The sequence below is a fragment of the Heterocephalus glaber genome, unplaced genomic scaffold (assembly GCF_053883595.1).
Source record: "Heterocephalus glaber isolate CG9 unplaced genomic scaffold, H.glaber_assembly_v1.0 deba00001481, whole genome shotgun sequence".
In the NCBI taxonomy this organism is placed as follows: Eukaryota; Metazoa; Chordata; class Mammalia; order Rodentia; family Bathyergidae; genus Heterocephalus; species Heterocephalus glaber.
Window position 1 is genome coordinate 56,508,301 of NW_028258317.1, and position 23,507 is coordinate 56,531,807.

At 34.8% G+C, this 23,507-nt stretch overlaps 1 protein-coding gene across 1 annotated transcript; it reads left to right on the forward strand.

Annotated features, from left to right (window-relative positions):
* Positions 1 to 5,588: 5,588 nt before the first annotated feature.
* Positions 5,589 to 22,297, forward strand: Anxa1 (annexin A1). Its single transcript, XM_004862518.4, has 13 exons — positions 5,589 to 5,647; positions 11,224 to 11,302; positions 11,399 to 11,507; positions 12,053 to 12,147; positions 12,966 to 13,079; positions 13,496 to 13,586; positions 15,367 to 15,446; positions 16,207 to 16,263; positions 17,769 to 17,862; positions 18,635 to 18,730; positions 19,394 to 19,452; positions 20,822 to 20,944; positions 21,993 to 22,297. The coding sequence occupies exons 2-13, from the start codon at positions 11,237 to 11,239 to the stop codon at positions 22,047 to 22,049; spliced, it is 1,041 nt and encodes a 346-aa protein (XP_004862575.1). The 5' UTR covers positions 5,589 to 5,647; positions 11,224 to 11,236; the 3' UTR covers positions 22,050 to 22,297.
* Positions 22,298 to 23,507: the final 1,210 nt, after the last annotated feature.

Here is a 23,507-nt window from a genome sequence, read left to right on the forward strand (position 1 = left end):
GCTGATGACTACCTCAGTAGTGAGACCTGCTTTAAGGCCTGGAACCTAGCCGTGGTGTCAACTTCTGCAATGTCCATGTGCCTATGCTGACAGGAAGACGAGAGCAGAGCAGATTCATATACACTGTACTTAACCCACAGTGTTTGTCATTCTCCTGGGCTCAAGACTGCAATCAACTTTAGATCTGTTCAATTATGCCTGTGGGCGTGTGTGTGTGTGTGTGTGTGTCTGTGTGTAAAACAAATATAGGAGAATCAAATTTCTATTAAATAACATCTACTTTGAGGTATGTCTGCTTTTTCCTTTTTATTTTAATATCAATATATAAATAACTCCAATAAACTAGTAAGATGATAATCCATAAGAAAATGGGCTAAACACTTGAGCTGGCAGTTCAAGAAAGAGCATATCCAATAACCAATATACCTTTAAAAAGGTAACAAGTTCATTGGGGAAAGGCAAATTAAAACTGTAGTGTAAAATGACTTCAGACCACCACAACTGTTAACACAGTAAGGGAAGGAAAGACAATTTATGAGATAATCTATTGCATTTTAAAGCAATCACCAGATAGGTGATCTGTACCAGATATATGCAGAAATAACTTATCTGTACATCAGGTATATTTAAGAAAATGAATTTTCTTTTCTGAATTTGTTCATACACATCTCATTTTGTCTTTTCTGTTTTTCTGAAGTGAGACCCAGCAAAGTCGCACCTCTATGGTAAGCTACCGATGGAGCTGCTTCAGAGGTGGAGAGGGTCAAATTTGACAAAAAAATTTCTCGCTATATTTTATATGATGTTGATGATGAGTAAGGAATAATAGCAATGATAATGATAATAATAATAACATTGCAAACTAAGACTGTGTGCCATTTATAGCACCAGTTCTCATTAGAAATGAAAACCAGTATTCTCATTGGCTATCCATAGTAGGTGTGAGTGTATAAGGAAGCTGTGGAGAGATTTTGAGTTTTTAGTATGCTGCTGCTTTTCCAGATTCTGACTATATCTGTCTTCCATAAAGGCAAAAATGCTAAGACAGCTTAACAATAAAAGGTTGAACCGATACTTTATTGAAATCAGGTATTTTACTAGAGTCTTACATGAATTCTTGATTACTTTATGGTGTTGTATATGTGATAGGCTCCATATTTTGTTTAATGGTTTTGTTTTATTATCAGATTTTACACTAAAGGAGTAAAAATAAGTATCCTGTGAAAATGTGACATAGGATGGTTGCTTATAATACTTTCTTTTCTTCTATTCCTTTGTTCTATGTGCTCTCCCTGTGTGTAAAGTATGTGGAGCTGATGAGTCATCCTCTTTGAGAAGCAGGAAGTGGTGAGTCACTTCCTTGGAGGGGTGGTATGTGCCATTCCACTCACAAACTGTATTTAACTATGCCTCTCCCTTGGACGTTAATGAGAACATATGCGAACTTTCTTCAACTTCCACAAACCCAGTTGGCATTATTATCATATGGGAAAAAAATCCCAATGTGCTATTCACAGGAATATTCCCATGTGACTGACTTTCTTATCTTGTACGGTTGGGACTTCCCTTGCCTTGTAGAGTTACATCTGGAAGTTAATTTTGGAAAGCTGTACTTTAAACTTTTTTTCTTATTTATACAACAAGTTTTGTGTTTATTGGTATTATTATAAGTTTACTGAAGCATTAAAGTCCACATACATACAGCAATTCCACTTTACTGCTACAGGGATCAACAAAGACAAAACAAAATGAGACTGTATATTTCTTGTAGGTAGCAATATTTTATTTTGAAAAGCATGAATTTCTTTTCATTTCACAAGAGTGTCAATGGGTAAGTATGTTCCAACATTCCCATTGTCAGAGTTAGGAATATGAATGCAAAGAGAAAACAAAAGAAAACAAACGAAATTTATATAATTACCTTTTCCCCTCTCAGCTGACAACAGAAATATATTAGAATCCTAGTCTACATCTGTCAAGATCAATTTGCAATGATGTTAATCAAATTAACTAGTAGCTAATTAGTTATTTTTATTTTTAGCACATACATGAGACAAGTGCTAAAAATACAGACTGTTTTCTCATATTCAGATTAGATGATCTTCCTATTGCAAGATGTATTAGCTTCATTGAAATGGACACTGACGACTTAGAATGTGTTATAAATATTGCTTATCTTAAAAAGGTATTTTCATTGTTTTTCTAAACTTGACATATTTAATTACCTAAAATACCTATGAGGAAAAGAGGAAGAGGAACAAACCATGATGGCAAAATCAATAGAGCCATATGTTCTAAGAGAGATCACACGTGTACACAGTTTAATGAAAACATCATATACTATTTTGTAAGGTTTCATGAAAAAAAAGTGAATCACTTCCTGTACTTCCTTACATCACGTGGGAAATTTCTTAGAATATCTGTTCTGTGGTAAATTGTTCCTCTATTAATCCTTCCAATTCATAGTTCTAGTTCCTTGATCTATTGTTCAACTATTTTAAAATGTCAAGAATCTATCCATCAAAATTTATATATAACTTTTTTATTAAAAACTAATGTAGACAGGCCTTTCTCTAATACCGATGCTTTTACAGAATGTCATAATGATCAAATATTTTAGTGCTAAGTTTATTCAAAATTTTGAACCAATCTGGAGATTTATCTGTTTTATATTTTTATTTATATAAATCAAATACAAAAATAGTAAGAAAGTAGGGAAAATGCTTGTGCAATATAAACAGAAAAATACTAATCACTGCATCATGATACAGTTTACAAATATACCCATTGTGGGGCCTGGAATTTAGCTCAGTGGTTCTGCTGCCTGCCTCAAAAGCCCAAGCCCAACATCCCGAGTTAGAGCCCCGGTACCAAAAAAAAAAAAAAAAAAGAAATATATATATATGTATACACACACACACACACACACACACACACACACACCCATTGTGATAAAAAAAACTACAGAGAATCCAATTTTTTAAATTTATTATAGTAACAAAACACATTGCCATTACTGCCCCTCATAATATTATCTCTGGCTTGGGACAAACTTATCCCATCATTCTTGTAACTTCCTTTTTTAAAAAATGGTGGGGTTTTTTATTAGTAAATGTTTACAATGCATAATACTTACATTCACTGTGCGGAGTTGGTACACATCCATAACACATCTTCATCCTTCTTTCCTCATCCTCCCCCATCCAACTACCACTAAGGGAAGTAAATCAGACACCCAAGCTTAAATATCACATGGTTTTTCTTGTATGAGAAACCCAAATAAATTTAAAAACAAAATAAAAGGTAGATAAAAGGAAACAGGGAGATAGAATTTTTGCAAAAGGGAAGGGCATCTTGCCACTTTCTGAAGCAGCTCTAGAGGTCCTCTTTTGTGACTGATCTTCTTAGTTGAACTGCCATTGCTGTCTCCCCGTGCTGAACCAATTCTATTGCTTATCTTTCATGAGCATTTTGAGTTTGGGGAAAAAGTGAGAGATCACAGTGTCCCAGATGTGGTGAATAAAATGGATGAGGAAACATGATAAAATTTTTATTTCACAAAAATTGCCATAAACGGGCCGGGGATTTAGGTCAGTGGTTCCGGCGCTGGCCTCACAAGTGCAAGGTCCCGAGTGGGATCGCTGGTACCAAAAAAAAAAAAAAAAAAAAAAAATTGCCATAAACGTTTTGAATCAATTTCAGGACATCTGGGTAGCAATGACTGCAACTAAAGACACACATGAGAGTGAGTGGTGAGAACAATGGGATGCCCGTGTTTGAGGCCAGGGAGAGTAATGTGAGGGAGATTAAGGACCATGTCTTTTAATTTAATATTTTTTTAAAAATTTAAATATTCAATGGTATATTTTGATCACACCACAAGAATTCCAGTGAATAGGCAGCCTTGGGAATAATATTCCTATATACAAAAGTAGTAACAAGTTCAGGGAAATCCTGAAGATAGCATAGTAATAAGCAATGGAGCTGGAATGCAAACCTGTGCTTTTCCTTTTTTTTTAATTGTTGTTTTGGAAGTTAAAAGTAGGAAACATTTATTAAGAGGAAGAAAGCTTCTCTCTAAGAGAGACAGAAGGGGGAATGGAAAGTAGGTTGCCCGCTCACCCCACTTTTCAGAGATGTTTTATACAGCAAAGCCATGTGGTGAGGCGGGTACAAAGTGGGACAGAACTATAAGACCCAAAGGAAATTTACAAGGTGGGCATGAGGTGGACCAAAGCCACGACCATCCAATAAGATTACAAGTACAGTCACCCAGGTAATATTGATTAAATGGGGGTCCAATGGGGGAGCACGTCAGGTAGCAAGTTACAAGGATTTTCCGTAAGGGTGAGGGTCAGGGATATTTCTCGGGAGAGGCTGGGTTAAGACCTTGGTGCCCTACCCAGGTGATTGATACCTGTTTAGAATATCAATCACTGTTATTTATCCTACATGGGTGTGCTAATTTCTCTCCTTTTACAATGCTGGCCTGCAGTGAATGTGTCTTCACTCTCCTCCATGTTGGCTCCTCCTGGGTTGGCCCTGTCTAACTGCCTACAAGATATCTAATTAACTTACCTATCTGCAAAATCCTCCCCTCTGAAGAAGAACCCCTAACTGCTGTGAGGGGGCAAAGGGTGAGGGGGCATTCTGGCTACTTCTGTCTGAATAGGGTTGTAGTTGTGATCAGCAGTTAGAGTTACTCTCCAGAGGGTCTATCTAAAGGCCTTTGATGGGCACCAGGCACTGTCATCTGGGTAGCTGTATAGCTTTGAGTCTGGAGGAGACAAAGCCAAAGAAATAGTTAAGAATACATGGGCCAAATTATAAGGTGAGCAGGATTGCTATGAATATAGGCAACAAGGGTTTCCACTGGGAGGAACTAGTAATAGCCTCCCACAAAGAGGATAAGGAGAAGGTCCAGGGGACTTCAGAATCCAACATGGAAGTCCTATTGAAGAGTTTAGCAGTTATAAGCTGTTTACAAGGTCGATTTGGTGGATCCCAGTAAAAGAAATCCAGCACATTTGTCATTGGTTCCATTTGTATGACTGCTTGGAGTTTGGCAGCCTCTAGGAAGAATAAACAAACTTTCAAGAAATTAGAGCATGTATAATCTAAGCATGAGCACACTAGAATGGAAGGGCAGTGGGGAAAAAGTCACATTTAGAAATTGAAATATAGTGATTGTAACCTGCTGGCTCTTATAGATTCTACCATAGTTGTTTTCCTAATGTTCCATTCATCATACATTTTATTTTATAGACAACTTAGTTGGAAAAGTGCACCAGTAATTGTGTCAGGATTGGGCTGATAGCTTAACATACTTGAAGCTCTGTGGCATTCTTCTCCTTGGGGAGGAGAATGCAAAAGAAAGAGGAGGAACAATTTGCCCTTCCTATTTTCCTTCCCTTTTTACTATCAGCTGATTGGTTTAGTGAGTAGTTTTGCAAAACTTGTTTCACTTTGTTTTTGGAGAAAGCTGAGGTTTGTGCTTCAAACAAAAGACAGCCAATTACTAACTTCTGGTTGCTAGGCGTGGCCTCTGTGCAAACCCTATAAAACCAGTAGTCCAAGGCTTCACTTGTAGTCTGAAACCTTCAGAGAAGAGCCTCTCTTGAGTTCTTTGGAAGAAGGTAGAAAAAAGGTAAGCCTTAGTTTTCTTTTAAGGTAGTTTTTGTTGCTTTGAAAACTTTTCCAACACCAGTAAAAATTTCTCTGGATTTGCTTTGTGGTTTTCTCAGCAGTTTTATTACCATGAAATGTCACTGTTTCTATAGAATTTATGGCTACTTGCATTTAATATACTTTGAAAAATCATATTTTAAGGATTACACATTGTAATGTTTTAGTTTAATTAATCGAGAAATACAATTTATAAGATACGGCAAATATAACTTTGTTTGGCTGTTAAGTTGCCATGGTAAAGAAGGAATGTGCTTAACTTCTTGTAACCTTTAAAGAATGTGTTTTTCCTTTCCCTCTCCTTGGAATGTGCTTTTTTATCTTACAAGGAAATCAGTCTGTGGGGTGAGTGCCTGTAGGGGTCCTGAAAAACGAAAGTGGCAGAAGTGTGTTGGCAGGGAATTACAAAGTAGCAGCATTTTCATAATTTATTTTCTGCTTTTGTAAGGAAAACTGATTAGATTTAGATGTCAGTGTGGCAGTTGTGCCCTTTGTAATTAACGTTTTTAAAATTAATGTTATGTTTACTCATATAATTTAAGAAGGTCCACTTATTACTCATTTCATTTAATCAAGGTGTGGCCACATTCTTTTTCCTGTGATCTATGACATAGACAGGCTTTTCCAGTGCTGGTTTGAAAACACAAGGAAAAAGGAAACATTTCCTGGGTGATGTCAGATAAATTAACCCATGAGAATGCCAGAGGTGCTCTCTGAAACCTATTCTAACAGCATCTTTATTGCTGCATGTATGAATGGTCATAAAATTTCTTAAAGAAGCACAAAGTAAATCTGAGAGTTTTAATGGTTTTGTACATAATTTGCAAAAGTGAGATTATGAATCACAGCTACATACTTGGCTACTGCTTATTACAAATGTCCCTTCCAGTATTTTTCTCTTAGCTTATTTTAAATGTTAATTAAATGCCTTGATTTCTAATTTGCAATACTGGCTAATTAGAGATTTGCTTTTTCTTGAGTTGGTATGCTTGAAATTGTGCTTGAACTTTGAAAAAGCAATGTTCCCCTCTGTCCTCAGGAATGTATCTTGTGAGCTGTAAAAGAAGACATTTTGAAACAGATTCAAATGTTGCAAAATGCTGGTTTCATAGTTCTGAAATGGCCTCTTCTGCGGAAGTTAGAACCATCCTAGGCCCAGGCTCAACCACATCTGGCAGGTCCCCAACATATGACTGATGTTGACAAAATAATAATGACATTATTAAGGGACCAGCTATAGTTTCATGCTTATTAAGTGCCTTTTCAATCAAAACATCTGCAGAGATTGATTTCTGTATACATTAACTACCTAAGCTGATTGTTGTTAATTATCTCCAGGCCCATTAACCTATGATATATTTAAATTTAGGGCAAAACTAATGAGCCTGTTACCTTTGACTGACAAACTACAAACAGTTTTTGAAGTAAACTCTTTCCTTTTCCTTTAAAATTAGATAGCTTTACACATTTGTAAATACCGAATAGTTTCTCTAGTGTGAGAAACTGAGAGTGTAAATAAGAACTAAAAGGATTAATAACTAATAATTGATACTTTGAAATAGGAAAAGGTCCAAAGGGGTAGAGGTGGTGGGAGGAGATGGGGAAAGGAAAGAATGGAAAGGAAAAATTATGAGAAAAGAAAGAAAAAATGGAAACGAAGTATGTAAATAGGGAAGGGTGGAGGGGTGAAGGGCGCATAGGTAATGGGGAAAAAATAAGAACCAAGATACATCATGTACAGGTACAAGCACCCAATGATAAATGTAAATGTATTGTATACCTAAAATGTACCAACAAAAGAATTTAAGCAAAAAAAAAAAAAATTAGATAGCTTTTATCTGGAAAATCAAAATAAATCCAATTTACATAATCCCTTATTCATCAGTTAATATTCTTCATCACCATGTACTCGAGGTGGAATTTAATATTGTCACTTCAGACCTATAATGAATCTTATATACTATTTTTTTTTTTGGTACTAGGGATCAAACTCTGGTCCTTGCGCTTCCTGGGCAGGAGTTATATACTATTTATTCTAATCTTCCTATTTTATAAATGAAGCCCATCTGGAAAAGCTTACTGTTTTCTTGAAGTCAGATTGTCAGAGAAGCAAAGCAAGTTCCAGAAGATCTCAGCACTATGTTTATATCTTGTAGTTGTGAAAAGTTCGTTAACAGTGCAGATGTTCCCTAAAATACAAGTAAAGATTCATATTAATTTAATAAGACTAATGAACATACAGTACTAAATTCGGGGCCTTTAAAGTACTTAGCGAATAGCATATTTGCATTGTTGTAATGGGATGCTGTAGGGGATATAAGTAAGTCCAAGGAACACAGTAATACAGGACAAGGGGGCCGTTGTATAGGTAAAGGGAGAATGTTTGGGAGAACATGGAAGGTCACCCAGTCCAGTGCTGAAGACCAATTAAGGCTTTCTGGAGGATGGGATGGGTCTGCTATGAGTCTTCATTTAGAAGCAGCAGTTAGTTAAGCAAAAGGAAGTGGGTGTGCAGGAGCAAAGAACATTGCAGGCAAGGGCACTCTGGATGCCAAAGCCCAGAAGCAAAACATTAATGAGCGTACCTTCCAGAAAGTGTTTGTTCAGTCACAGGATTGTATAGTCTAATTGGCTTCTTTGGGAAGGTAGGTGTGGGGACAATTTGTGTAATATATAATCAAGGAAAAACACACACAAGGCAAAGCATTTAAAAAGAAACTGCCTAGGGCTAGGGTGAAGCCTAGCACAGTTTCTAAGGACTGACCGTTAATGAACTTGATTCTCAGGTGTGAGTTATTAAAAATAATATTGATCTTGTCCTAGTCATTTTGTTCCTTAATTGAAAAGAATATGTAACTCTTACTCTTTGAAATCAGAAGGCATGGCTACTGGTAGTATAGGTTTTAAGTATTACAATGAAAAGGACAGAGAAAAAACAAAATTCACAGGATTAATCTGATTTTTATATAGAGTGCTTTCACAATGAAATTTGGCCAGATTATTTTTGATGTGGTATTTGTAAATTAGGCAAATTTTCTGTTAATGTGCACAATTGGCTTTGGGCAATAACTGGCAGGATGTGTTAAAATCTGTTCTTTAGAGAAATTTCTTGTATTCTGCCATGAATCTGGTATCTTCAAGAGCTAGGAAATGTTCTTAGGCTAACTTCAATTCCATTTTTGTCTGTTGTTTTTCCTGAGGATGCGATTCTAGATACTTCTTTTTGACACTGTCCTTCTAGGTTGTGCAAATGATTTAGACTAAAATATAGGAACTCAACACGTAAAACACAGAACAGTCTCCTCTAGGGACACTGTCTTACAGCAAATCAATTCCTCAAATGCTTTACTTTTGTCACTTTATGTTATGTAATTAATATAATATCATTGTTTCCATAGGTTTTCTTTTTTAGAAAGAAATCATTGCATTATGCAATTATTTTTAGAAGTGAAAGAAATAATGAAGTATAATAGCTTTTAAAACTTTTGTTTAGATGTTGTCAGACTCACTTTAATTTATAATTGAAAATACCTTTAGTCTTTGCTTTGCTCTTTTTTGAAGTTTTTCTTTTCTAATTCAAAAGAATAGAGTAGTTGATCATGTTTTGATGAGTGATAGAAAAGTGTTTTGCCAAGGGAACAATGGAATCATTCATTTTGATGATTCTTCTTTATTAAGGGCTGAGATGAGATGATGAAAATAGAAATTTTAAAGATTTGAGTCTTTCCTAGAGTTGCTATGAAGTTTTAGGTGTGCCAATTAAGCAGCTGGAATGTGTAATTCCATGTGGCAACAACGATTGCACCAGATTACATTGCAATGAGAGGTAAAACCTTGTGCAAAATTGCACATCATGACTTTACGTTAGGAACCACCTTTAAATTTATTGATTGTTGGAGAGAAGAGAATGCATTAAATGAATGCCAAATATATGGCTTCTTCACACAGATGACAAGGTAATTTGAACAATCCCCAGGACAATTAAGTAGAGATTGTTTCTGCTGTGGAAAGTATTTCTCTCAGGTATTTAATCTCATTACCTGGAACTGCAGTCATTTGTCAGCAGGCATGGATTGAATACTTTGTCTGAACATGCTGTTAAGGACTCAGCTTATGAGTTTTACTGCTCATGAGTCATTTAGCCTCGTATCATGAATTTACAATGACAGATTATCTTTCTAATTTCCCTTCCAAGTATTCCTAATATCAGTCTCTGGAGGGGTAAAACAAAAGGGTGTAGAGAGATAGCATAGTGTAGACCTTGAGCATGGGCACCTAAAAGTGCATCTCCAGACAAAAAGGATCATCGTTGGCTTTTTGGTACATGCAGACAAAATATGGACTCATTAAATTTTAATATATTTCGTATTTTTAAAAATATACATCTAATAAAATTGCTACAAAAGCGTGATAGGCTTTTAAGAAACTTCCTTTAGATAGACTTTGTCACAAGGTCACGTATGTTGCAATTTCACCTACTCCTTGCTCAAACAAAACCATGTTTAAAATAGCCTTCTTCTTGATGTTTTGTGTCTGGGAGAAAGCATGCAGGGTTTGTGTTTAGACTGGAAGAAATAAGAAAACATCAATTACTTCATGTGCTGAAATAGTTTTATACGAAGATATGGATGAAGAAGCTGGATATTTGAGAAGAAATACATGGATTGTGTTTTGGGTCAATCCACTCCTAGATTGCCCCAGTTTATTTTATTGTATAAATGTAAATATTATGGTTGTTTTCTTAGCATTCCTTTGCTCCAGGCCCCACTTAATCCCACATAGATTCTCTAGTGGCCTAATCAACGGTCTCTAATCTTCATTTTACCCATCTCTTAGCCATTCACCACGATACAGGATGAATGATTTTTTCTGAATCACAGTCAGAGTCACGCTACTTTCTTTATGCAAACCTACCAATGCTTTCCTAAAGCTTTGGGCATATATTTAAACATTTTTGTTTCAGCTTCTGTTAGCATTTTTTGTTTCAGCAAAATTTTTCTTCAGTTCCCAAGTGTGATAAGCTTCTCTCTGCTTTATTCTCTTTACCTTTCTGCTGCATTCATCTTGACTCATTTCAAGAGAGACTGCCCAGGCAACATTTCCTCTAAGAAGTTGCTTAGCCTTTGTGGTTTTCCTGGCAGAGAACACACTAACTGGAGGTTCCTCCAGGCAAAGGATGGTAATTTCAGTGCTTTTGCACCCGAGAGCTGGGCTGATGGTGGTTTGTAAATGTAGTATGTGAAATCAATCACCAGCTCTCCTCTTCAGCAAACATGCTCCCTTGTGGTAGTCATTTGATCTCTAGGGATTAGGGCTGAATTTTTCAAGAAAGAGCCCAGTTTCTGCTTAGAGGCCAGGGACTTCTTTTTAAGTATATGATCATTTAAAAAATGCCTATACCCCACATTTTATTATGTTCTGAAGTATAATTCTAACAAGGAAGGACAAGATTACACAATAACCATATGTCATATATATGTAAGGGAGAATGTTTGAGGGTGGTTTATTTTTTAAAAGCGTCTACTATTTTCTTTCTAGACACTTCTTTAAAATGGCAATGGTATCAGAATTCCTCAAGCAGGCCCGTTTTATTGACAGTCAAGAACAGGACTACATTGTAAGTAGAGTGATAATAAAGTGATGCAGTTACAATATTAAATTTTAAAACTATGGCAATTGAATGGATATTAATTTACGAGTCTCTGATCCACAGAAAAGTGTGAAATCATCCAAAGGCGGTCCTGGCTCAGCCGTGAGCCCCTACCCCAGCTTTAATCCCTCCTCTGATGTTGCTGCTCTTCACAAAGCCATAACAGTGAAAGGTGAGTGTGTTTCCTGAAAACAGACCCATCCTGGACATTTCAGAGTGCTCTTTGAAAGCTTATCAGAAAACGGACAGGAGCAAGGGAAAGAAGCTTTTTCATTTTGATGATAAGATCTCTATCAAATGAAGATATATTTCCTTCTCAGTACTTAGAAAATTATGGTCAAATCAGTGGATTGTCTACTGCTGTGGCAAATTATCTTTATGAGTTCACCCTCAGAAACTCGGCAGCAAAAATCCAGAATCAACCTAGCTGATCACATTTAGGGTTTGAATTAGGATCAAATACTTTGACATTCAGGAGCAATTTATTGGCTAATTTTTGACTAGGTCCAGGAGCAATTTTTTGGCTCCTTATTTCTCATTCAAATGAATAAAATGTCATCTTAAGACTTCCAGCTTGGTAAGAAGTGTAGTTAATTCCTAGGCTGATAAAATTTATATTTTTTTAGTGTGTTAAGAACTGCATGTGGAACATCTTGATAATGAATAATTTTGTGTCAAGCAAATTGAGTTTAAAACCTGGAGACTCCTTATTTCCAGGTGTGGATGAAGCAACCATCATTGACATTCTAACTAAGAGAAACAATGCTCAGCGTCAACAGATCAAAGCAGCCTACCTCCAGGAAAAAGGAAAGGTAGGTTAGAGTGGTCAAGGTAGATATTTGACTTGGCTCAAATTTATGCAGAAACATGGATTCTGAAGCACATTTATCTAATTGTTTCAGTTTGTAACTATTATTTTCCATTTCATCTCAAACTGGGGTTGTAGTATTTATCCACTTTGTTGCAAATGAATCAATTTTAACACATTTACTGGATTCATACAGTCCTCATCTTGTAAATTCCTTCTAGATGTGATGTTTTGTATTGGGGACAGGTCTTCAATTTGAACCTAGCAAGTATCAAAATTACCATAGACCATAAGGAATATGTTTTCATTGAACTGTATCTTCTGCTAACATTCAAAATGAGCTGCAGCACCTGAAATCTAAAATTTGTGTGTAATTCTACTTTAGAAGTAAACTTTATATCTTACAGCAAATGTAGGTAGTTCTTTTTTTTAAGTCAGTGCATTTAGAAAACTGTAAAATGTCAACTACTGATTATAATGCTTATTTGAGCAATGAAAATCTCAAAGCTTAGAAAAATTAATACACATCTTTTAGAGTATTCTCATTACTGTTTTTGTTGACATATAGCTTCTTCTCTGTGTAAAACTCTGAGAATCCTATCCTGCAAGAAATTACCAGTGGATTCAGTAAATCTCATCTAATCCTACTAGATCTAAAAAGTTAAGATGACATTCCTAATATCTAGTATACTTTTCAATATGAAAGAAAGGTGTTAAATTATTGTGTTTAGGGATTTGTCATAAGATGACCTATGAACAGATAATACCATGTTGCTATAAAGTAAGATATTAGAAACCCTAGTGCTAAACTTTTTTTTACAGCCACTAGATGAAGCTCTGAAGAAAGCCCTCACAGGTCATGTAGAAGAAGTGGCTTTAGGTTTGCTGAAAACTCCAGCCCAGTTTGATGCAGATGAGCTCCGTGCTGCCATGAAGGTAAATCACCAATTTAGCCAAAGCTCCTGTCCCTGGCACAATGTATAAAGTTTACATATTCCTGCTGTCTTGTCGTCAGTGTGCTTGTCCATTAGTGGGAATTCAGAGTGAGTACATTAATAATTCAAAGAATGAATCTGTAGGTACATGAGGAAATAAATGTTGGCATTAATACCCTCCTTATAATGTCACTGTGTAAGTCAAATATCTGCATTTTTAATATCTCCACCACAAATTGGCTGCATATGCATTTTTCTTTAAAGCAATGTAATAAAGAGTTTATTATAATTATTAAATATTATGGGTAAAAATGACTAAATGATAAATTCAATAAATTTTGTGATGAAAAACTAGTCTATCCTTTTGAATAAAGATTTTTTCCTATACATCCTTTCTTTCCTTTTCTTTTAATTTAGGGACTTGGAACTGATGAAGACACCCTCATTGAAATTTTGACATCAAGAAGCAACAGAGAAATCAGAGAAATTAATAGAGTCTACAGAGATGGTAAGTTGTAACGTCAAACAGTTCAGTACCTTAATTGCAAAGGAAATCTGATGCATTTTCTTAAAATGTAATGTATATGTTACTTATGGAGACTTTGGGAAGTCTGTATATTAAAATGTTTCTTTACTGTTGGGCACATGTCTACTGAATGTCTACACTGTTACCAGGCAACATTCAGTGTGCTAACATCCTAAGGAAACAGCCCATGACCCTACCTACATGGAGCTTGCACTTTAATAGAAAAAGTCCACCCAGAATTAATGGATACATGTTATCATGGAAACTTGATTCATAGCTCTGAACTTGAGGAAATTCCAAAGAACATTTTCTATTATCCTGGGACTTATTTCATAAAAATGTTTTATTTTGAAGAGTTATGTAAGTTGTTAAAAGTTTCAAATATTATTCACCATTTGTCCTTGAAAAGGTAAAGAATTAGGTAGTTTTTTGCTATTATAGCATAAATGAGTGAATCACTTTTATCTGTTTGGATTCATGGAGTTGAAAGATCAGATACGGCTCATTTTATGTATTCAGTGAGACAGCTCAGCTCACCTAAGTGACATGCTCAGTACTTGGAAGATAATAGATGCAAGTCTTTGGCTATTTCTCTCTCTCTCTCTCTCCTTCTTTCCTCTTTCTCTGTCTCTTTCTTTCTCTTCCCCGCCCCCACCTCTCATCCTCCCTCTTTCCCTCCTTCCCTCCCTTCCTTTCTTTCTTGTTTTTGTGGTGGTGATTGAACCTAGGGTCTTCCTACTAAGCTATGTCCTCAGCCCTTTTTGATTTTGAGGCGGGGTTTCAATAAGTCATTCAATTACCTAAGCTAGGCTTGACTTATGATCCTCCTGCCTCAGACTCCCAGAGTGCTAGGAATATAGGATTACATTCATGTGTCACCACACCTGACTGCCATTTTGCCTTTTCTAGTTTCCTTGAGCTGCTGGCTTTATTTACCCAAGCCAATATGTAGCTCCGTATACTGAGAGTACAATAGTTCTTGCATATTGTTTTCAGAGCTATTTAGTAAAGGAATCAAAACAAGGAAGCTTTGAATTTCATTTTCTGTAATAATATGTCTTTACCAATGTTTATCTTAGATTTACCAGTGGCAATAATGCAGTAATAAAAATGGTCATTATTAATTTTAATTTGATAAAAGTTTATAAAGGTAAATTTCCATATTCCTTTATTATATACTATATAAACAGTAAAGTCTAATGGCTGTATTAAATTACTGTTTCTGGTCAATTATAAATTCAGTTAATGTTTTCTATTAAGGATTATTTTATATATGTAAGTAGGTATGTATAGATAATTATATATAAATATATCAGTGTATTACATATAAAATATTTATAATTTTTAAAGTAGAAAATTTTACGTTCAAGCAGTTGTCTCTATTTTATCCTATTAAATAACTTTGTATTCATCCTACTGATGATATTTTTGCCACGCTGTATATCAGAATTAATAATTTGACAATGTCCAAATAAATAATTTTTTCTCCTTGGCAAAATTTTACAATACGGGCTTTCATTTCCAGTAGAATTCAAATACTTCTGTTGGTCTCTAGGAAATAAATTTGATAATGTAATGTTTCAGCTATTCTAATTTCTCTGTTTTATAAAAGAAAATGATGATATTTTGAAATGTGTCCTATGAATCGAATATTGTAGCACTGTAAATTCAAGCTAATACAGACAGGTCAGATATTGATTCTATTATTGGTATCACTATTTTGTAAGAGTTTAATCAAAATACTATTTTTCCTTATTCTCAGAACTGAAAAGAGATTTGGCCAAAGATATCACCTCAGACACGTCTGGAGATTTTCAGAAGGCTCTGCTTTCTCTTGTTAAGGTAAAATTCAAAAACTTCAGGAAACACCTCTGCTCTTATGAAGAACAAAATCTTATCTCTGTGCTTTCTCTAAAAATGAGAAATTAATACTTTATAATTTTAATTAATAAATCATAATTATATGTGTTACAGGGTGCCATGCGATGTCTTCGTACATGAATATTATGTGGAATTAATAAAAAGATAAATAACACATTCTTATTACTTACCAATTCTTCATAGTTAGACACTTGAAATTCCCTCTCAGTTACTTAAAAATATATAATACAGAGCCAGGGATTTAGCTCAGTGGTTCCACCACCTGCCTCGCAAGCGCAAGGACCCAAGTTCGATCTCTGGTACCAAAAAAGAAATATACAATACATTATATTGACAATAGCAACCTTGCTGTGCAATAAACCCCAAAATTTGTTCTTCCTCCCCACCTGTCAGAAACTTTGTACCCCATGATCAACATCTCCCCATCCTTTCTTCTCCTCTTCAAAGTCTCTAGTACTCTCCAGTCTATTCTCTGCTACTATGAGGTCAACCTGCTTAAATTCCAAATGTAGCTGAGTTTGCGATGCATCTGTCTTTCCCTGCCTGACTTACTTCACATGTTACAATGTCTTTTGGGATCATCCATGATGTCGTAAATGATAAGATTTCCTTTTGACCTGCTGTTTTTCAAAGAATATTATTTATCTGGCTTAAGAGAAGTTAAGTAAATCATATGATCATGTGGTATGGAGAAGTTTATAATAAGATGGATGTTTTCCAGGGTGATCGGTGTGAGGATCTCAGTGTGAATGACGAGTTGGCTGACACAGATGCCAGGGTAAGCAAGGGCTCGGAAAACAGCCCTCCCAGCTTACACCAGGTCACTGTTTGATGCTCTTGGCCTGAAATCAAATCTCAGATCTGCTGAGAAGCCAGCGGTTCTGTAATGCTCATTCCCTGAATGAGACTCAAGTTTATAGCCTAAAAGTGAAAAATACCATCTTAAGTTTTCAGCAGATTTCATAAAGCCAGAGAGTATTAAAAGAGAACAGTGAAAATTTTATTTGTCTTTCCCAAAATGGTTTTATAGAAAAAACTGAATTTTTACTTTACCACGTATAAGTAAGGCAAAATAAATTATTTATTAAGTGAAATGGAAATAGCAAGGAATGTAACATTCTTTAAACAGTGATTATTAAAATAGTTCATAGATATAAACAAAATGATATTGTAATTTTTATATAATTCTTATTTACTATATATTGTTGCGTATAGTTTTGGTGGGATTTCCAGTTATTCATACACCAAACCATTAGAAGAAAATGACATTTAAGACATGAAATTTTGATTTTTAAAAACACTAACCATTATTTGCATTATTCTTTACTCGTGGAATAGTATTCTGTATATAAAATTCTCCACAATGAGCCAGTAAGAATAGAAAATTATTTGTCCACGCATATCACCCTCACTCCACAAGTACATTATTCACACATAATATACCCTGATTAAATTTTTGTTAAATTAAGTACATACATGGTAGATCAATTGGCTTGAAATGTGCAAAATAATTTTTTTAACCATTGGAAGCTTGAGAATTTTAATAGAAATTATAAGCATATCAAAACCAAGTTATTATTTGAACAATTGCCCACAATAAAGATTATTCTTATTTGCTTGTGACATTTCTAAGTGTGCTTTCTATTTTAAGACTATCAGGGCTCTAAAATGTATATTTATGAACACTACATGGATTAGTGTGACCCAGAATGATGATAATAATTAACATTTCAAAATTAACAGAGTGTACTTGTGATAATAAGGGAATAATTATCTTTTTCCTTTTTCAAAAGATGAAAATGTATGGTTACTAAGGTTAAATTATTTTTCTAAGATCATACAGCTTTTAAATTACAGAGCTAGAATTTGAATGTAGAAACTGTAACACCAAAGTGCAAGTTCTATGTTGTGGCTGAATTGTTAATTTACAAGTACCATTTGCTGATAATGACTTTGAACAATAAAGAGTAAAGAAAATCTTTAGGGGTCCTTTGGAGTTATCTTCATAGAGATAATCTTAAGGCAATTCCACTCAGCAAATATATATTCTGCAAACATATGTTCACTTTCTAATGTTCACCAGGCACCTTGAAAGATACTGTGCAGGATACTTGACAAACAAAGCAAGGCCCCTGTCTTTAACGAACATACACACTTAGTATTGCCTACTTGGATTGTATTGAGCACAAAGCCATTGCCTGTGAAATATGTGAGGAGATCTAACATTCTTGTGCCAGAATCAATGTAGCAGAGTCACGTGTTTATTGTTGCATTTCCTGACAGGCCTTATTTGAAGCAGGAGAAAGGAGAAAGGGCACGGATGTGAATGTGTTCAACACCATTCTGACCACCCGTAGCTACTCCCACCTTCGCAGAGGTAAAAGAAATGATTCTGGAACCTGTGTATGGGACGTTCAAGTTTTCTTATTGAGTGCACATAAGAGAAAGAAAAGAGAGAAGTCCTAGTTGGTGTCTCTCCTATATAACAAGGGTGTGGTTCTCCTGACCTGTTGTTACTGTTTGTCCATCTGTGCAACTGTACAGACATCATCACAGTATTGCCAGCGTGTTTGTGACTTTGGGGTACCATTTCTTTATTTCCACTGTTCCTAATTTCCCAAAAGATTTGAAATAGTTATATAACAACAGTCACATACTACAGAGCAAATGAAATTCCAGTGAAGGAAAACAAAACAAACAATAAAAAAAAACTTGAAAATGATGATGAACTTTTTGCACAAGCCCTGAATCTCCTGGAAGCCAGGGTAAGGGTAAAATTATCTTACTACCTAAAATTCATTATCTGATACTAACACATGACATCAAATTTTAAACAAGAAAATTTACTGTGCAGACCTTTACTAAGGTAAGGTCCATATAGTTGTCAATGACATGTCATTTCTAATAACTGTTGGCCCTTGCAAACATTTCCTCCAAAATGTATGGGAGTATCAAAATTTCCATGTGATTTACATTACTAGGAGAAGATGAAATCTCCATGTTATGCCAAGGTGTGTGAATAGCTTTTTAAAATGTGGCTGACATTTGGTTATCCCAAAGGATTCCTTGAGTCAGTAATGCTGATTTTGGTGAAGTTTGTTAAAAAGCGCTAGGATTTGTACCAATCTTAGTGGAAATTTAATGTTCAGTGTTTCAGAAATACACCAAGTACAGTGAGCACGACATGAACAAAGCTCTGGACCTGGAGCTGAAAGGTGACATTGAGAAGTGCCTCACGGCCATTGGTAGGTAGTCCTGGATGGGAAGAGTTTATTAACGAGAAATTGTATATTCAGTGATACTGTGCTAATGGATGAATTTGCTGTGAATTGTGTTAGCATGCAGATAGTAATACAGTAGTTCTGGGCTGGGGCCTGGGCTTTGCATTTCTAACAAGATTCTGCTGGATACTGATGCTGTTGGTTCACAGGTACCACTTTGTGTAGCAAGATAGATTAAAAAAAGAACTCTACATATTGAGTTATGATCGTATTTTGTCTGGGCAGCTGCTTATATTTAAAGCTTGTCCTGTCCTGGGTTGTTTAATTAATTTATTTATTTTTAGGGTTCTTATTAAAGTACTGGTCAAATACTTACTTTCATGATCTTTAACACTTCTATGCCCAAGAGCAGTTTATTCAAAATAGCAGGAATTTTAAAGTTGCTAATGGTGTGGATTTAAGGCAACTAAAAAATAAATGATATTGTCTGTGAAGGGAATATACAAAACCACCATCTAGATGGTCTTAATATCTTCCTATTAGCTCAATATCCATATTGGGAGGAGGGGCTGGATAATCGTGGGTGCAGAATCCTGCTGGCAAAACTCTTACTTCTTTTCTTTCATACGAATCTTTTTTGTTTTGTGGTAAATACATCTAAACAATTAAAATTTACTTTTCTTGCAGTGAAATGTGCCACAAGCAAACCGGCTTTCTTTGCTGAGAAGCTTCATCAGGCCATAAAGGTATCATTTTATTTATAAGCTTTTCTTAGAAGAAAAATAATTTGTAGCTAGAACAGAAATTCCAGTATTCTTTGAAAATCACATTTGGTATTTTCACCTAAAAAAATCATTGTTTTATTAATGTAAGAGGTAATATCCTACTTTATTAAAATGAACTTCTGTTAGATTTGGTGCATTTTACAAATATACAGATGTTATTATAAAGTGAGCTTATTAAATAATTTATGGGTGACTTGTGATTTGCTTAAAACCTGAGCTGCCAAGGAAAGGTTGATTGAATGTATGAATTTAGTAACCTATTTGTAGTAAGGTTGTGAGTTTTATTATTTCCACTTTCTAAGTTTCATTTGCCTTTTTTATTATGTTATGCTTCATGTCATGGATTAATATTGAATCTTTAAAAATATCATTTCATGTTTACAGAAGTAGAAGGTCATATCAAGATGTATTTGAAATATCCCAACTATTTTGCTTCAACATCACTCTGTAACATGCATGGTATTATATAGGACACCACTTCCATATTTATATTTGGAGCTCTCAGATGAATAATGATGAAGTTACCTTTGTTATCCCTTTGCAAATCCAAGAAAGAGAGAGGGAGAAAGAGAAGGAGAGAGAGAGAGAGAGAGAGACACCAATCAGTTAATGTTAAGGGGCCTCTGTGAAATGACATGTTAGGCATGTTAACCTAAAATAATTGGAACAGTATAGTAGTTAGCACAGTGGCTGCCCCTATCCTGTGTGATATTCAGATGGATAAGATGAATACCCAGTACTACAAGAAAGCACAGAGTTCCATATGCCCATGGCTTCAGAAGTCTGTGTAGCCTTGCTGTCAGTTAAGACCTAAATTTGAACACAGAAGGTCAAACAACACTTCCAGAACAGTAAATCTAATTAGAGTAATGATGCACCATAGAAGAGGTTGTAGAATTAGGCAAGGCATTGTAAGCTCTGTTAAAGTGATTGGTTTTCATCCAGAAAACCAGAGCAATAGGAGAATCCCAAAGTGTTTTGAAAAGATGAATTCAATGAGCAAATTTACAGTTTCAGAAAAAGTCTACTGCAGTTGTAATTACTGAATAGGTCTAGAAAAGCTTGGACAGTGGAAGGCCAGTTAGGAGGTTGTAAAAAAGCTCTTTGCACTGACGGTTAAATTAGCAGCATGTATCTTGTCACTTCCTTACTACTTGTGTACTTGTGTGTGTGTGTGTGTGGGTGTGTGTGTGTGTGTATGTGTGAATATGGAGATAGTTTCTCTTACAGAGATTCTATGGAGGGGTAAATGGACTTCAATTTAAAATCTGTGTTCATTAATGGGAGTATTTTTATGACTATGAGAGACACTGTGATTTGTTTTGGACAGGGTCCTGGAACACGTCATAAGGCGCTGATCAGGATTATGGTCTCTCGTTCTGAAATCGACATGAATGATATCAAAGTATACTATCAGAAGATGTATGGCATCTCCCTTTGCCAAGCCATTCTGGTATGTTGTGATATTCACAAGGCTGCTTACACAAATGAAAGTTCATGTGGTATCTTCAAAGGGAAGAACTGACTTACTGTGTCTATGAATTTCATATATAAGATTAATTCAATGTTATGTGGCTAATTCATAAGTAAAAAAAATTTACTAGTAAGTTCTATACCAGAGAACTAGGTACATTTTTCAACTAAAATCATGGAAATGTTTAGTTTTCCATGTATAGTATTCTAAAGTATTTTAGTTTCTCACAGTGTAGATAGATTTTATGGTTTATTTTGCAAATAATAACATTAGAGGATAAGGAACTTATTTAAAATATTTTCTTAATTTTGTCATATATAAAATGTTTAAAATATATGTTCACAGACTGTGGCACAAGGATCACAAATTTGAGTCCTGCTTTGACAAATTAGCAAGGCCCCATCTCAAAATAAACAAATAAACCAAGGGCTGAGGATATAGCTTAGTGTGAAGGCCTTGAGTTCAATCTTGAATACTAAAAAAAAAAAAAAAATTTCAAGTTAACTCATTAGAGCATTGAAAAATAAGACAGAAAAGTCAAGAGTTTTGAGCTTATTGAAAAATAGGTAACAACTTAAATTCACATCACTATTTTTATTTCATAAAATCTACCAAGAATAAGTAAGAAAGTTACAAACTTATAACTTTGTCTCTTTCTGATGAGCGAATCAGGTATTTCCTCATGTATGATATGAGATTTTATACTATTATACTTTATTTAATTCTGTGTGATACTGCATTTCGTTCTTTAAAAGCAGTGCCTCTACTATAATAAATTCAGAGAAGTTTGTAATCTGAATCTTGAAAGGTTTTGCTTTTTGTACAACAATCCAGATCTATTAGTTATCGCTCTACACGTTATTTAATTAAATGAACAGTATTTTGATCAATAGTATCAGATAATGATGCACTGAAATGTATGATCTGACCTATACCTAAGTCTAAAAAGATAATAATTATTCTATAATTAGAATATATTGATTATGAGTTTCATAGCTTTAAGTGTACTCTATTTTTGAATCAACAGGATGAAACCAAAGGAGATTATGAAAAAATTCTGGTGGCTCTTTGTGGAGGAAACTAAACGTTCCTTTGAAGCTCTCAAGTATTCTTAACAGAAGACTTCTTAATCACAGTTTTCATTCTGCAACATTAGCTTAACTAGGAAGATTTGTTCAACAGGTTTGCAGTGCACCTACCTGCTTTCTGAAAACAATATACCCTATAATTCTTTTTGTATAATGGAGATAATCTTGTTTTTTAAATATGTTTACCAGAAAACATAAGACCCCATAAACTATGTAGGTGAAAATAAAAAAGATGTGACAATTATGTCATTGGCACTTCATTTTCATTCTGATTTTCTTTAAGTATAATCCAGTAGTTTAATTTGTTATCAGGGGACTGGAGCCTGAATCTTTTTTTTTTTTTTCCCTTTGGTAACGGGTTGAACTCAGGACCTTGCACTTGGGAAGCAGGTGCAGTGCCTCTGAGCTAAATCCCCAGCCCTAGAGCCCGAATCTTAAATTACAATTATTTAGTGAAATGGGTTGAACATGCTGATTTGATAAATGTGAAGAGTTTGCAAATGGACTTGTTAACATTTTATCCTATAGGTGCAAGTTATTGAAAGTAGCATAGCTAAACAAGAAAGTAAAAATCTGGAACATCTGCAAAATACAGAAAACCACAAGGACCAGTAGTGCTTCATCTTTTGGAATGAGTGAATGAATTTTGTATTAAGAACTTACCATAGGTTAGGAACTATTCTTAGATATTTTTAAAAAAACTATTTAGTCTTCACAACCTGAAAGGAGGTGTTATCTGCTTTATAAAAATGAAGAATTAAAAATACTAATGGACAAAAAACCAAAAAAATGGACATATGATTTTTTTTTTTTTTTTTTTTTTTTTTTTTTTTTTGGTGCCTGGGATGGAACTCAGATCTTTCCGCTTGCGCAGCAGGTGCGAAACCACTGAGCCAAATCCCCAGCCCGGACATACGATTTTTAAAGGACATTCACACACATAACACACATGCCCAAACACAAGATACTTTTAAATTTTGGCGTGGAAAAGTAGAAACTAAATAATGATAAATCACTTAAATACTTATTATATTTGAAACAATCTACATAAATTTAAAATAGCACCAAAGAGAAAATGTCTAACATTACAAAACCATGGCTTCCCAATATATTTATAGTTGGCATTTTGTCCCTTTCTATCCAGGCTCTGCATACAAGTACTTTACATACTTCATCTCTGTCTAAAATATCTTAAAAGCTATTTGATTCTCAACCAATCCTTGTTTATATTTTCTTATTATTAAAAACTAAAGTAAATATGCATTCTACTGACACACCTGTGTTCTTTGTACCCTGTGATACCTTTCTCCCCAGAGTTCCTAGGTGAATTTTTTCAAGCAACAATCCCTTTTGACTCCCTTCCTCCTCTAAACTCCTAGTTCCTCTATGCCTGGTAAGGAATGAAGAAAGACAGTTATCAGTGTATCAGTGTATATGAGGTCTCCTATATGAAT